Here is a 14,870-nt window from a genome sequence, read left to right as displayed (position 1 = left end):
TTTTATAATTTTATTTTGAAACGGGGTCTCCCTGGGTTGCTGAGAGTCCCACTATTTCTGACGCTTGTCTCAAGCCTGTTATTCTCCTGTCTCAGCCTCCCAAGTACTGGGAGACAGGCATGTACCACCACAACCAGCTACAACTGTATATTAAATTTTGTTATGAGCTGGGTGCCATGGCTCACGGTCGTAATCCTAGTACTTGAGAGGCTGAGACAAGAAGTCAGCAGGTTAATGGCCAGCCTTAGCAAGTTAGTGAGGTCCTTAGCAACTTAGTTCAGTCCTCATGTCCCCCCACAAATAGTTTGAGAACAATTATTCACTTAATTTGAAATACTAAGTACAAGTCCTAAGGCATGAACTATTTAGATTTTCTTAAATAAGACTATAGAGGCCTTTTTTTCCCCCCCAAAAGCCATCCTTTGTTAGCTTAGGTATAATCTAAATTTGATGAACATTCTCTTTCTTATTAAATATACTTAATGTATACATATGTATCTGTACATTAGTGCTCTTCACAGATACTTTCATATAGACATTATGATTCTTTATTCAGGGTCAATTGTTTATCATGTAATGTTTTCTTTTCTTTTCTTTTTTTTTTTTTTTTTTTTTGGTGGTACTGGGGTTCCTGGAAGCCCTTCTACCTCCGAGCTACACTCCCAGACCTATTTTTATATTTTTATTTGGAAACAGGGTCTCCTAAGCCAGTGTGGTTGGCTTCGAACCTGTGGAATCTTCCTGTTTCTGCCTCCCAAGCGCGGGGATTACAAGCGTGCGCCACCGCGCCCGACTCATGTGATGTTTTCAAGACTCTGAATTTACTATTTACTTTTTGCTTGTTGAAAGAATCACTTTTGGTTTGATTTTAGAATTTTAATCCTCACTCTTAAATGTGGTCAGGATATCAAGTTGTCAAGTTTTTCCAACTCTGAGCCTGTCAACTGTAGCCTGCTTGATAGATGTGTAAAGTACAGTTTTACTTGAACTGCATATTCAAGAACAGGGCCAAACTAAAAACACACACAAAAAAACACAACGAAATGTCAAGCTAATTTATTTTATTACACCCCCGACTTAGGAGAAACAGATATATAGGCCATGTGACCAAAAACTAAACAGTGGCCTGAGAAATTATAGGCATGGTTTAGGGAGAACATTTCCAATTACCCAATAGGAAACTATCCCATTCTAATCTAGGCTGCAGTTACGATGGCCTAGCTAATGGGAGAAATATATCTTGCATCCAGTGGCACTATCGAGTGGTAGATTATTTTTGCCTGGTCATTTTCTGTCTGTGTAATATGGGTCGCCTATAATCCTGGTACTTGGGAGGCTGAGACAGGAGGATGACAGGTTCGCAGCCAGCCTCAGCAATTCAGGGAGATCTTGGTTCAAAATAAAAAAAAAAATAAAAGGAAGGCTGGGAATATATCTGGGAGGTAGAATTCCCCTGGGTTCAGTCTTTAGTCACATACACATACACACACACACACACACACACACACACACACACACACACACACACCATCCAGGCTTGTCCCTCACCCCCAATCTGGAAGATGGATCTGAGGATTTCTCCTCGCCGCCAGTGCTCGGGCCAAGCTCTATTCTAGTTTATATGGGGCAAGGAGAGCTAAAGGAAAAGAGAAAAGAGAAAACCCAAAGCACTGCTCCTTGCGAGCGAGCCTAATAACCGAGAAGCGCGGGGAAACAGAGACTCGCGAACACTGCAAGTGGCAAGCCCTCCGAGGAGCTTGAGACACAAGCCGATCCTGAGTCACTGGGATCACGGAAATGCTGCTGGGGAGACTTTCATGGATTACAAAGGCCGGCCAGGTTTTTAGGAAGACGCAGGGGAGGTGGACGTGGACAGAGGCGGTGAACTGCAAGCGGGTGGGGTGTCGCCTGCCGCTGCTGAGGTCTCCCAGCTCAGGGGCTGGGGGACCCAAGTCACAGCCTTCACAGAGCTGCAGCTTAACCGGTGCCCCAGACTCTTCTCGAAACTTCTCTCCTGGATTACCTTTTCTTTCTTTTTCTTTTCTATTTCTTCTTCTCCTCTCCCGTTCTGTCCTCTCCTGTCTCCTCTCCTCTCTTCTCTCCTCCTCTCAAGATAGCTGTTTATTTCTTCCCCAGGAAATTTTGATATTTTTTTCTCCAAAAGCTGTTTCATCACATTATTATATTGATTTCTAGGATTTCAAAAGCATGCGATTTTTTTGACTGTAATACTTTCGTTTTATTTTTGCAATACTGGGGATGGAACTCAGACACATTCTACCTCTGAGCTCCACCCCCGGCCCTATGTTTTATTCTTTATTTTTGAAAAATAGTCTCACTGAGTTGCAGAGGGCCTCACTAAGTAGCTGAGGCCGGCCGCGAACCACGATTCTCCTGTCTCAGCCTCCCGAATGCTGGGATGACAAGCGTGCGCCAAAACACAGTATTTTTTTAAACAGACTTATTGGTGCAGTGTCATTTCATACCATAATGAGATCCTAAGGGAGGCGCCCATGCATGCGCGCAACACTCGGTGTTTTAACATGGCATCTCTATAATCCAGGCGACTCCCCCCAGCCTTTCCAGCAGCAAGAGAGATTGGAAACCTTTCTAATGCTGGAAAGAAAAGCAGAAGCAGTTAACTCCTCTAGGAACCCAGCAACTTTGCACATTTCTCCCTCACCTAAACATTTATTTATTTATTTATTTATTTATTTATTTATTTATTTTGCGGGTCTGAGGATGGAACCCGGGGCATTCTACCTCCAAGCTATACCCCAGCCCTATTTTTTATTCTTTATTTTGAAAAAGGGTCTCACTGAGTTGTGGAGGGCCTCACTAAGTAGCTGAGGCTGTCCACGAGCCGCGATCCTTTTGTCTCTGCCTCCCGAGTGCTGGGATCACAAGCTTACGCCACCACGCCCGGCTCTAAACCTTCTTTTAAAGGATTGGTCTGGCAGGGTGTGGTGGAACATACTTATAATTGAAGTCCTTGAGAGGATGAAGCAGAAAGGTTTCAGGTTCGAGACCAGCTTCAGCAACTTAGAGAGCCGCTCAGCAACCTAGCAAGAACCGGTTTCAAACATAACAGTAAAAAGGGCTAAGAGTATAACTTGGTGTAGAAGGCCCCTGGGTTCATACCCTCATATAAAGTAATAATAATAATAATTATAATAATAATAATATAAAAAAGATTGGTCTGGGCTACAGTGGTCTCCCGCCACCCCCAGCATTTAGCCTTTCTGTATCTCAGTTTACTGATCTATTGAATGGAATAATCAACATTCCCTGACTAGTAGACCTTTTAAGATTGCCACAAAAACAAATTAATGAAGTTACGTGGACATTCTATATAAAACCATGGTATAGTCTGTAAGAGGGAATGTCTGTCTCTAGCTGTTTTTCCACACACATGAATTTAATTTTTAGAGGCACCATTTTACTTTGTAATGTAATTTATGACTTAAAATGATTGCCACTGAAATCATTATATTTTGTTCCTATCAATATCTCCAAAGGTAATGTTTTGCTTTACTTTTATTTTTTATTAACGTGCATCATGCATACCTATCCCTGGGGTCCAGTGTGACATCTCCACGCAGCCCCACAGCACATGCTGCCCAAATCCGGCCTCTCTTTACCCCCTTGCCTCTCCCCCCAGGACCACAGTCAAGGACAGTGTTTTGCACTAGGCTCAGAGGTAAATGTTCTTTCCATTCGTATGCTGAGTGGGCGTGCCTTTCAGGGTGATGAGGGATAATTACGAAGATGAAGAAATGTTCATTTCAAAATCACTTTGAGGGGTTGCGGTATTTTCTGTGCTTTTTAAAAATTAAAAAAATATGGTCGTAGCTATAAATTTTAAAGTTGGCAGGAATGCTGTTTCCATCGAGGAAGAAAAGTCAAGCCATATTTGAAGACAATTATGTAAGTATTTTTAAGTTCCAAAGATAGAAAATTAAAGTCTGGGGTTGAGAAAAATAACCATTTGTTTCATGCGATTTTTAAAGAATCGCCAAACGAGAGGGGTCACACTCAGAGTTGTAGGGCTGTGTTATACATAGATTTTAATTGTTTTTCAATGGGGATTACTTTTCGTTCTAAAGTGTTTAGGAAGAAAAACAAATTTCTAAAATTAGATTAATAGGACAGTTAGCCTCAGAACAGTGTTTAGGATATCTCAAAATTATTTCTACTACAGAATTTATTCCACCAGGTTGAATATGTGGAACTTTTCTATCTCCAGTTGTTTGTTAGACACGGACCGTAAAAATGTACCATGTGGAATGTGTCCAAGGGACGTCCGCTGTGGGCTTGCTCTGGAATTTCCTGACTTCAACACTTGGTCTTTTGACTACAGTATAGTCATTTCAGAAGAAAACACCAACTTTCTTAGTGACTCACAGGTTTTAATTGGTCATCTTTGCCTATTGAAAAAAATTATATTTCCTTACAAAAATAACTGGTTTTAGCTCTTTAAGAAAGGATGCGTTCCTTCCTTCACTTCCTGTCAATGTCAGCAACGTGCTCTTTGAGCAGAAGGACAAAGCTTATTAGCCGAATGCCTTGGCAAGTGGGATTTCAGGTTCCTGCACTTGCCTTCATTTCATCCATGACTCAATTTGTCTCCTGAGTTACTGAGAGGTATGCAGCCCGGTGGATTAAGAGAAAGAGGGGCTCCAGACACCGGCCATTACAGTCTTATCTCTATGCCATGAGCAGCAGACCGAGGTCTGTGCATTTTTCAGTCTGCTGAATAGGTCTCAACACCTGTTTTCTCACAGTCAGAACGATATGGCATGCATATTTCAGTTCTTGTTATATGAGCACCATGGAAATTCTGTGGGGTGCAGCGTTCATTATGTTCTTTCCTGATCCTCTGGAATGCCTCTGTGGCCATTTTACCAAAGGCGGTAGACGTGAACCTTGCCACTGAATTCAAGAGCAAGCAGTCTTCCCCTCATTCATTTTTCTTTAATGTTTCCCTAACACACAATGGCTTCTATTCTTATACCACACCGCTCTCTTGTGATTCCTATGAAAGTTGAGAATCAACTGAGGTCCACTTAGGTGAACCCGGGCCTCAGGCAGCACACAGAGCCACCAGCATTCTCTCTGCCTTTGACTTCCTTTACAGCTCCTTTCTCTGATGTCATTTTTTTTTTTTTTTTTTTTTGCGGTACTGTGGATGGAACCCACAGGTGGGATGGAACCCACAGGGGTGTAGTTCGACCTCCGAACTACACTCCTGCCCTATTTTTAATTCTTTATTTTGAAACAGGGTCTCACTGAGTTGCAAAGGGCCTCACTAGCTGAGGCTGTCCGTGAACCGTAATCCTCTTGTCTCAGCCTCCCGAATGCTGGGATTACAAGCGTGCCCACCACGCCCGGCTCTCTGACGTGATTTTAAGGGGACCTACACACAAGCTTAGGGGTTTCAATGACTTGTCCAAAAGAAACGCCCGTGGGTCTGGCATCATCGTGCAGCCGTCACCAGCAATCAGAGCTTTCTCAAAGCTTTGTCCTTAGGCCCTAAGACTCAGTTGTGGTGCTAGGAATAGGTGACGACCCACGAAGAAGGCAGGACCCCATCATGAAAATCGCGTTCTCAATTATTCCTGGAGGAGAGGAAAGCCTGAAGGGCTGGAGAGGAACAGTGGAGACGGAGTACGGAAGAGACCGGAAGCACCGGCAGAGTGTGGTCTAGACCAGGGCACCTGGCGTGGTGGCGGTCAGACGCAGTCTGCAGACACACAGAAACCCTCACCTACAGGATCCTAAAATACTGCAGATTTCAGTTACTCGGAGGGATGGATTTCATGAACACTAAGAGACAAGGAAAGAAGCAGAAATTAGGAAATTAGAAAGTACAAAGCAAAAACACACATGCAGTCATAGCGCTAGCAACCAAATATTTCGTGACCTTTCACTACCTCCCCTCTGGCTGTAGTGTGTGGTTTTTCAAGAGTGTGCAGGAAGGGAAACAGCTTCAGCACATCTGGGAGATTGTCAAAGACTGCTACTTTGAACAGCTGTTCTAAGGGTGCTGTGCATGTCTGTCTTGCTACCGAACCATCACACCCCACTGCTTTAGACTCTTGACCGATGGCTTCAATCTACCGCATCTCTGGTTGGACCATTCCAGTGTTCTCCTAAACAGCTACTATTGACTCTTCAACAAGAGGGCTTAGTAAGGTTCAGTTTTACTAGTCTTCCCAGGATAACCAAAATGGGCTGTTTCTTTTATCCTTAGGTAGACCATGGATCCGCCAAAAGAAAGTCTTCATCCTGTCGATAAAATATCATAGTCCTTAAATGCATAAGCTCTTGGGTTTGGCGTGAAGAGTCATATCTGGCTTTTAACTCTCTGTGTTCATGTATAAAATAGGGAGCCTAATGACATCAACCTCCTGGGGAAGTCTTTTGCACCTTTGTGGGCTCTGGGTGATAGCAGGGAGCCACAGACTCAAACCTTACTCAAGAGGAACTTGAATCTGATGGAGGAGGGATTGGGTCCAACAAGCACAAGAAATACACTGTGCAGTATGTTTGAAGATGGAAAATGTCACAGAAAAAAATAGAATAGGTAAATGGGGCGGAAGTCCTGGGGGGAAGGAAGGAGATGTTTATAAATAGAACGGTCAAGGTAGGACCGAAAAGATACATTTGGGCAGAGACGGGAAGGGATGCTGGGAACCACGGAGATGACAGGGGAGCATGTTCAGGGCAGCAAGCCGACAGGGTCTGAGGTGAGAGTGTGCTGGGTGGCCAAAATCAGCAGCTTGGAGAGCGGCTGGGACTCTGTGAATGAGGTGGGAGGCAGGGTGGGGTTTGTTGAGCAGGACCTGGAGGCCATCGCAAGGACTTTGGACTTGAGCAGAGGAATAAAGGTCCCTGGCTTCGGAGTCATGAGTAGACTCCAGGGTGACAGCTGCGGAAGCAGAGCCCAGGGAGCTGATGATTGTAATCCAAGGGAGAGATGGCGGTGGCTGAAGCAGAGGTGGTCGCCATGAAAGTGATCAAAGGATGGTTAGATTTTAAAGCCTTGTATGAAGGTAGAGCCAGAGCCAGGTGTGCTACTGCCCGCCTGTGATCTCAGTACTTGGGAGGCTGAGACAGGAGGATCGCAGGTTTATGGCCAGCCTCAGCAACTTTGTGGGGCCCTCTGCAACTTAGTGAGACCCTCTTTCAAGATAATAAAGAAAATGGGGCTGGAAGTATAGCCTGGAGATAGAATGGCCCTGGATTCAATCTCCAGTACCAAAAAGAAAGAAAGAGGATTGAGGAGGAGGAGGAGGAGGAGGAGGAGGAGGAGGAGGGAGGAGGAGGAGGAGGAAGCACCAGCTACGCTTACTGATGATTGGATATGGGATCTGAGAGAAAGAAGACTCACAGAGTTTGACCTAAGCCCTTGGGGACGTGGTATGGATTTTCTGTTAATTAAGAAAAGGGACTGTGGTGGAACAGCTTGAGGGAGGATGTCAGGAGTTCAGTTCTGCACGTGAAGTCTGAGATGGCTGTTAGACCCATGTGGAGATATCGGGTTGCCAAGAATATGGGGGCTCAGCATCAGGACCAGAGGCCCACAGTGAGATCCACTAAGGGAATTGTCAGGATAGAGCAGAACCTGAAGCAACCAGATCCGATGACACCACAAAGAGTTTGGGCTGTGAAAACCCCCTGCCGGCGGTCACTGCTCAGTAGCTAGGTGGCTCTGGAAAGGCCAAGGAGCTTCTTTTACATCAGACCGCACCCTCGGGGAGTTGTGGGAATGAAGTCACAGATAGCTGTTGAGTGCTCACAACATGGTACACACTCAGTAAGCGCCAATTCAGTTTCAATACAACTGTTTTTCACACCTGTGGGATGTCACACATGCGAACACCGGCTCACGTGGGTGTCCCACACGCACCGGCTCATGAGGTTATTTAAGGCAGCTCTTTCCGCGTACGGTTATGATACTTTTGATTGGCGATGGGTGATTGCTATAGAAGTCCCCCTGATTTGGTTTTGCTTCCAGAATTCACTGGCCTGGGTTTTTGATAGCAGCTCTGTCTCCACAGTTGACTTGTTAAAGAAGCCTGTGTTTATTTTAGTATCTGTTGCTTGTTACAAAAACCTCCTTTCCAGTGTCTTCAGCGCCTGTTTCCTTTGCTTTTCTCAGTGCCCAGCAGAGGAGCAGTCAGGTTCACAAGAAAACCACGATTGGAAATCAGGTAGGAACTGCATAAGAGCGTCAGCACGTGCATGCCCGAACAACTGGAACTGAATCGCTTGATTGACTATTTTTTTTTTACATGCAAATTAATCATGTGCATATTTTGCTTGAAATGCAGCCTTCTGATTTATCTTTTGCTTTTAAAGCTTGGAAAGCAAATGGCATTTTTTTTTTTTTTTGGCTCTTTGATGCAGTTAGCCATATTGACCGATTCGAAATAACTTTGCTGCTGCTTGCTCTGCATTTCAACCACGCCTCCTCCTGTCCTCCCTGGCCTGCTTGCGTGACCCGGAACTTAACCGTGGACCTCTCGCAGGTCAAGGTTCAAAGGTGTACGTAATTGCATGAGCTTCTTGGTGCTGCTGACTAGTTCACACGTTTGCACAGCGTGGTAACAGTGAAGGGACAGCTTGTAAAGAAGGCGGTTGCTGGACTTAACGTTAACCCTGCCGCACTAAATTCCTGTTGGGAAACGAAGACGTAAATTCCTAAGAAGATCCGATCTTTTGAGTTCTTCTGTTTGGGGCTGACCGTCTCTGACTAACAGCGCTCTGCAGAGATTGTATTAACTCTCACGGTTTGCTCTTTTGTGTTTTATGTAATAATGAATATTTGCATTGTTATTTCTTTTCAAGTCAAAACAATGATGATTTTTTAGTTTTTTTTTAATTCAGAGGTGAGATTATTAAACAAATTGAGACCTCTGCTCTAGATATTTTTTTCATTGTTTTGAAAGGAGAAGAGGTAATAACAGATTTTATTTTACAAACTTTTTTTTCTGGACTAAAGCATATAATTCTTTGCTATTTCAGGGAACCAATCTTCCGCCTTCAAGGCAAATTGTACGAGCTAAGTTCTGTAAGCTTTACCGTTGCTTTTTCATTTAGCTTCCCGAGGGCACAGTTTGTCTTTAACTTGATTAACTCCACTAGCGCCTGCTACTAATGTTTTTTGAAACCTAGGCTGTCTTGTTCATAACACCCTGTCACTGAAATAAAAATTCTCTCCAGAGGGTCCATCCCTTCACTGCTAATAACTTGCTGTGACTGAAAGGTATGAACTAGTAAACTCTACGGCACTGTCTTCATAAACCCTTAACACCGTGGGCGCTTGGGTATTTTTCTCATTTTAATGAGCCTTAAAATATTAAATCATTAATGATCTTCACCTCTGTCCTTCCGTGCTGTGTTGTTTTTTTGAAGCGTAAGCCTTCCTCTTTCCCTTATGTGATGACGTTTTTCCAAAAATGTAGATGGTGCTTCTAAAAGGTGGGTGAATATTCAACATCTCATTTGGCTGTGGTTGCTGATACGCCTCTCCAGTTCCAATTATTTGTATTTAATTAATAATAAAACAAAAAGCAGAATTACAGCGATTGCTATTTTATGTGGCTGGAGGGTTGACTCTTCTAAAACATGTAGCATATCTTTACTTCATAGAATTACAAGGATGCTATCAAATGACTAGCATGGGAATTTTGAAGGAGTAAATAGGTTCCCATTCTTACCCTGGAGGAGGCGGACCCATCCTTCCAACTCTGCACAAATCGAGTGTGAGATTCGAGCGTGGGTCCGCGACTCGCCCTATGATCTGGGAAATGCACGCTTTGGACCTAGACAACTTCCACTCTGCCGCTTAGGAGCTGGGAGGCTCTGGGTCAGTCAAGCCTAAGTTTGTCCACTTGTGTGATAAGAAGAAGAGAGAGTATCTCTGCAGGGTGATTCTGAGAGTCGGAATTAATGCACACAATGGATTTCACAGCCAGGATCAGACAGGTGCCGTTGGCGCTTCCAGAAGAAACAAGCATTAAGTGTAATGAAATCATAAAAGTTATGAGCGCAGTGAAACACTTGGAGACATGCACGGTGATGGTGGATTATTCTGATGCCCACAGTTCCTGAATTGTGGTTGGGATGGGCCAAAGGGTTTACCTGTAAGTTTCCTCAAGGTCACAAGCATCTCTAACGAGAAGAACTTGCATAGAGGCAGGGCAGTTGTGCACTGTCCAGGGCTGGCTTCACGTCAGGTCCAAAAGGCAGCTTGGAGCGGCTTCGGGGGACAGGACTGATGCTGCAGTCCTGTGAGTCCTGCATCTGTGACCTGGCTTTTGCTGGCTACTTCAAAGCTCATTCGTTGTGGAAGTCTACAACCTAAGATAACGGAATTATGTGTGTGTTATATATGTGTGTGGGGCCAGACAGGCCTTGAGGGTCAGAATGACTTGGACTTGACATTTCCCGTGTCATGTACTACCAGACAGTCCTGTGGGGTCAGAAGCTGCACGCTGTAACCAAACACATCCTATTTCCACAGTGAAACAAATGAATAGTCACACCACATCGACTGAATGAAAGATATAAATCCTCTTATGCTGGGTCAGGTTTTGCTGCCAAATTTGTTAAAAAAAAAACTTTCAATTTGCAACTAAGGGATTATGAATCAGAATATCTTATTTATGAGAATCAAATCTAATAATGTTCCTTATAATACAGTTTTCTTTTAGGGGTCTTTAGTAGTTTTAGCAGGAATGGGCCACAGTGACTTGAAGTTGTTTTCTTTATGAGTCTGAGTGTCTAGTGTTGGTTCAGGGCTGTAGAGAAACAGTTTTGCCTGTCACCAGGCGCAGAGCCAGGGGATCTGGGAGCCCGGCCTGCCAACTGATGCCGGCTTCTTGGGTTGGTCAAAATGGAGGATGCTCAGGATCCCAGTGAGTGGCCATCCATCCTGCGCTCCTGGCTGTAAGGGATTTCTGTGTAGCAACCATTCTGAAAAGTTTAAGAAGGATTTAAAGAAAGTAAGACTCCTCTTCTGAGTCTAAATCCCATTCATTTTTTTCTGTCTAGAAATGTTTAGAATGCACCTAAACATTTTGTTACTTATTTTTTAATTTATTTTGAAACAGGGTTTCACCAAGTTGCAGAGGGTCTCATTAACTTGCTGAGGCTGTCTTCAAACCTGTGATCTTCCTGTCTCGCCCTCCCAAGTACTAGGATTACAGGCATGCACCACCGTACATGGCTCATCTGCTATGGTTTAACCGAGACTTTTTCCTTGGGCACGGAGGATGGCCGATGCTCCCACGAGCCCGGGTCCCTTAGTGCCTCTCAGTCTCAGGCTCACGGCCTCACCCTGTGCCATCTGTGTGCATGCCTGCTGTAACTCTAATGAGAATATAAAACGTGGCTTTTCCAAACCTGCAGATCTCCAGGTAATTAGGTTATCAACCTCCGTACTGTGAGCTGCAAGCAAAAGAGGTCTTTCCTATCAAACCATTCTTCCCAGCTTCCTTCCTGAAAAATTGTTTTAGAAAGCTAGGCTAATTTTCTTAGAAACTCCTACGGGGCTTTAAAAAAATTGTCCATGTATCCCAACATCCTGCGGTTTTCCTCCCAAGCCCCTAGTTCTTTGGGCTCCGTGGATGCATGGTTTTAGTCCAGGGTTAAAAGTGGTGAGAGTGAGCTGAAGTGGTGGTTTCTAAAAGGACAGGAGGGGTTACTCGATTGCTGACTTCCTAGCTTCATACTGAGGGCTCCTCTACACTCTTACTCCACCCCCTTTCTTTAGCTCACTGGACCTTTCAGGGTCAGCCACTTTTAATCCCTCATTTTTCTTCCCAGTCCGTTAGGATTCTTTCAGATTTAAGTTTATCATGGTGGCACATGCCTATAATCCCAGGTCTTGGGAGGCTGAGGCAGGAGGATCGATGGTTCAGGACCAACCACAGCAAGTTCATGAAACTTTCAGCAACCTAGCAAGACCCTATTTCCAAAAAAATAAAAAATAAAAAAGGGCTGGGGAGGTAGCTCAGAGGTAGAAAATCCCTGTTTCAATCCCCAGTACCAATATAACTAAAATGACCTTTGGAAAAAAAGGACTTTATTAATTTACCTAACTAAATACTTGAGAGATGGAATTCAGCACTATTTAGTACATGCTCAAACTGTTACAACGAGTTAGTTCTTTTCCATATTTGGGGCTCCATTTTGGGGGTCCCTAAGCACTACACGATGTCTACCACCCACACCCAGGAGATCCTGACTTTAAAGAGCATTTCCTCAGGACTGTCAGAAAACTTACTTTCATTGGACGAGCTTGGATCACGTGCTCATTTGGGAACCAATCACTGTGGCTGAAGAATGAGACATGCTGATTGGCTTAGGCCAGATCACATGGGGACAGGGCTCCCTCTCCACCTGAAAGTTGGAACTGTCTTTGAGAGCAGAGAGCTGACCATGGATGGGACTTGTCTTCAGAGCAATTGAATTTGGATACTAGGATTCTTTTGTAAGTTGTGTCTTTAAAAGACTACAAAATGATTAATTTCTCATTGTTAAAGTATTATGGCCAATTTATTGATTAGATGTAATGATTTTTTTCCAAATATATCCTTTGACTTTCTTCTCTCTCCCCTTTCCTTTTAAAAAACAACACTGAGCTGGTCCCGGTGGCACACACCTGTAATCTCAGGCCTTGGGAGGCTGAGATGGGAGGACTGCAGGCTCATGGCCAGCCTCAGCAACTTGGCAAGTTCCTCTGCAACTCAGTGACACCCTGTTTCCAAATAAAAAATGAAGTAGGGCTGGGGATGTAGCTCAGGGGTAGAACACCCCTGGGTTCAGTCCCCAGTGCTGCAAAAGTAAAAACCACTGAGTACAACCTTGACATCAGTACTAGGTCAAGAAGGAACAGAGTAACGGTTCATCAGAGCTCAGGAAGCAGTTCTGTGACCATAAACAAATAAGTTAATCTTACCACCGCTGTGTCTAATCTGTAGCAGGACAAAAGAATAGTAACTGCTTCATCATGTTTTGGGAAGTACTAAATGAGATACCGCTGGCTGGTATGTGTAAACCCAGGTGCGGTTTGTATATTAACTCCCCAACTCCTCCCAGGAGCCCTGTGGGGGAGGTACCCTTAGTAGTTCAGGAATCTGGAACTCGGAGAAACCACTTAATGTGGCCCATTGTCCAGATGATAAATTGTATCCAGGATTCAAATCTAGGATTTATGGTAGACTTTGTCTTAATCACCCTGTTTAACCATGGCTTCTAATTGTTCATACACAGCATCAAGAATCTCCTGATCTCAGTTATGGCACTTACCCCTTAAACTCATTTGCTGTCATTTTAATTTTTTTTTGCTTGAAATTTTCTTATATTAATGTTATTAAATCTTAAAAAGAATGAACCTAAGGTTTGTGTAAATTAATCTGATTAACAACACAAAATTATCACAACTGTTTTAATTTCTCTTTTATCACATAATTTTATGTAAATATCAGTCTCAAATCCCTTCTTTCTCTCCTTTTTCTCTTCCCTCCCCTTTCTCTCTTCAGCTCTCCCTTTTTAAAAATACACTTTTTTAGGTACATTGCAGTTATACATCATGATGAGGTTGTCGTGAACAAGTGACCAGCTGGACCCTTAGACATTTATCCATAAGTTTCTTGAGGGTTTCACACTCAGTAGACAATTCAACAGATACACCACACACCAGGGTCTAAGTCTAAGCGCAGCCAGGCACCGGCCCCAGGGAACTCACACGCAGCGTGTCTGAGTCGAACGAAGGTCCTTCATCGAGTCCACCTTCGGCCGATGCTTGGTTTTGTTGGTAGGTCTTCGGCTCACCGACATGGAGGGCTCTCCATGGGGGACTGGTGGGGGCGCTGGGGAGCATGGATTTCTGTTTCTAATGGGTTTCTGTACCATTTAGTGGGAAAGTCCAGTTGCTGGGTGCTGCCTGATTGGTCACGCCCACGTGGGGGTCTCCTCATTGGTTACGCCCCATGAAGTAACGCTTGTGAGTTACCTGGGTCCCCGCTGCTCTGCTCGGTGTGTCTGGAACTAGCAAGATAGCGTAGTGTGTGCTCCACTTCACCCCGGTATGTGTCTGACATTCCACCTTTTACACTTAACAGAACTTGACGGCATTTTAGTATTGTTTCCTGCCCTTCTTAACATTACAATATTTTAGTATTTTACCGCATCACTCCTAACAGAGGGTCCGAGTGGGTGGTAGAAAGATGTCTGCTCATAGCCCTCGGTGGGTTTCCATCTGGACCCTACCCGCTCCCCACCCCCGTGCGCCATCGACATTGGTGATGATGGTTTTGTATATATACATAGCCTTGTTGAACATCCTCTCTCCTTTCTCCTCCTTTCCTTCCTTCCTTTCTCCCCTCTCCCACCCCATCTCTTTCCTATTTTCTCTCTCTTGCTCTCTTTTTCCTTCTCTTGAACTGTATAAAAATACTATTTAAAATCCTATGGCCGGGCGTGGTGGCGCACGCTTGTAATCCCCGCGCTTGGGAGGCAGAGACAGGAGGATCGCGCAGGTTCGAAGCCAGCCGCGCGCGCTGGCTTAGGAGACCCTGTTTCCAATTAAAAATGTAAAAATAGGTCTGGGAGTGTAGTCCGGAGGTAGAAGGGCTTCCAGGAACCCCAGTACCACCAAAAAAAAAAAAAAAAAATTCTATGAAAATATCTCTAGAGGGGCCAATCAATAGCTTATAAAACACAATAAGCCGCAGTTAGGGAAGTGTGTAGCCTGTTCATTTGATCTGCGTCTTTCAAATCTAGAGTTTTATTTGGAATAGCATTTAATGGATATCACATATCTTCTTCCAGAAAATACAGATATGTGTACTCTATTT

General features: G+C 44.2%; 1 protein-coding gene across 4 annotated transcripts in view; it reads left to right on the top strand.

Annotated features, from left to right (window-relative positions):
- Positions 1–14,870, top strand: part of DNM3 (dynamin 3) — a gene marked incomplete at both ends in the record, with an annotated part of 508,438 nt that overhangs the window by 221,199 nt on the left and 272,369 nt on the right. For 2 of the 4 annotated variants that reach the window (XM_080699094.1, XM_080699093.1), the window contains 2 exons: positions 8,165–8,216; positions 9,031–9,060. In XM_080699094.1, the coding sequence (XP_080555220.1) occupies positions 8,165–8,216; positions 9,031–9,060 (82 nt within the window). The remainder of the gene's footprint in view (positions 1–8,164; positions 8,217–9,030; positions 9,061–14,870) is intronic. The other 2 variants (XM_080699096.1, XM_080699095.1) reach the window with 1 other exon arrangement.

This window comes from Muscardinus avellanarius (assembly GCF_963383645.1).
Source record: "Muscardinus avellanarius genome assembly, chromosome: 7".
NCBI classification, from domain to species: domain Eukaryota; kingdom Metazoa; phylum Chordata; class Mammalia; order Rodentia; family Gliridae; genus Muscardinus; species Muscardinus avellanarius.
The sequence above is the reverse complement of the archived record's forward strand: the minus strand, read 5'-3'. Positions and strand labels throughout refer to the sequence as shown.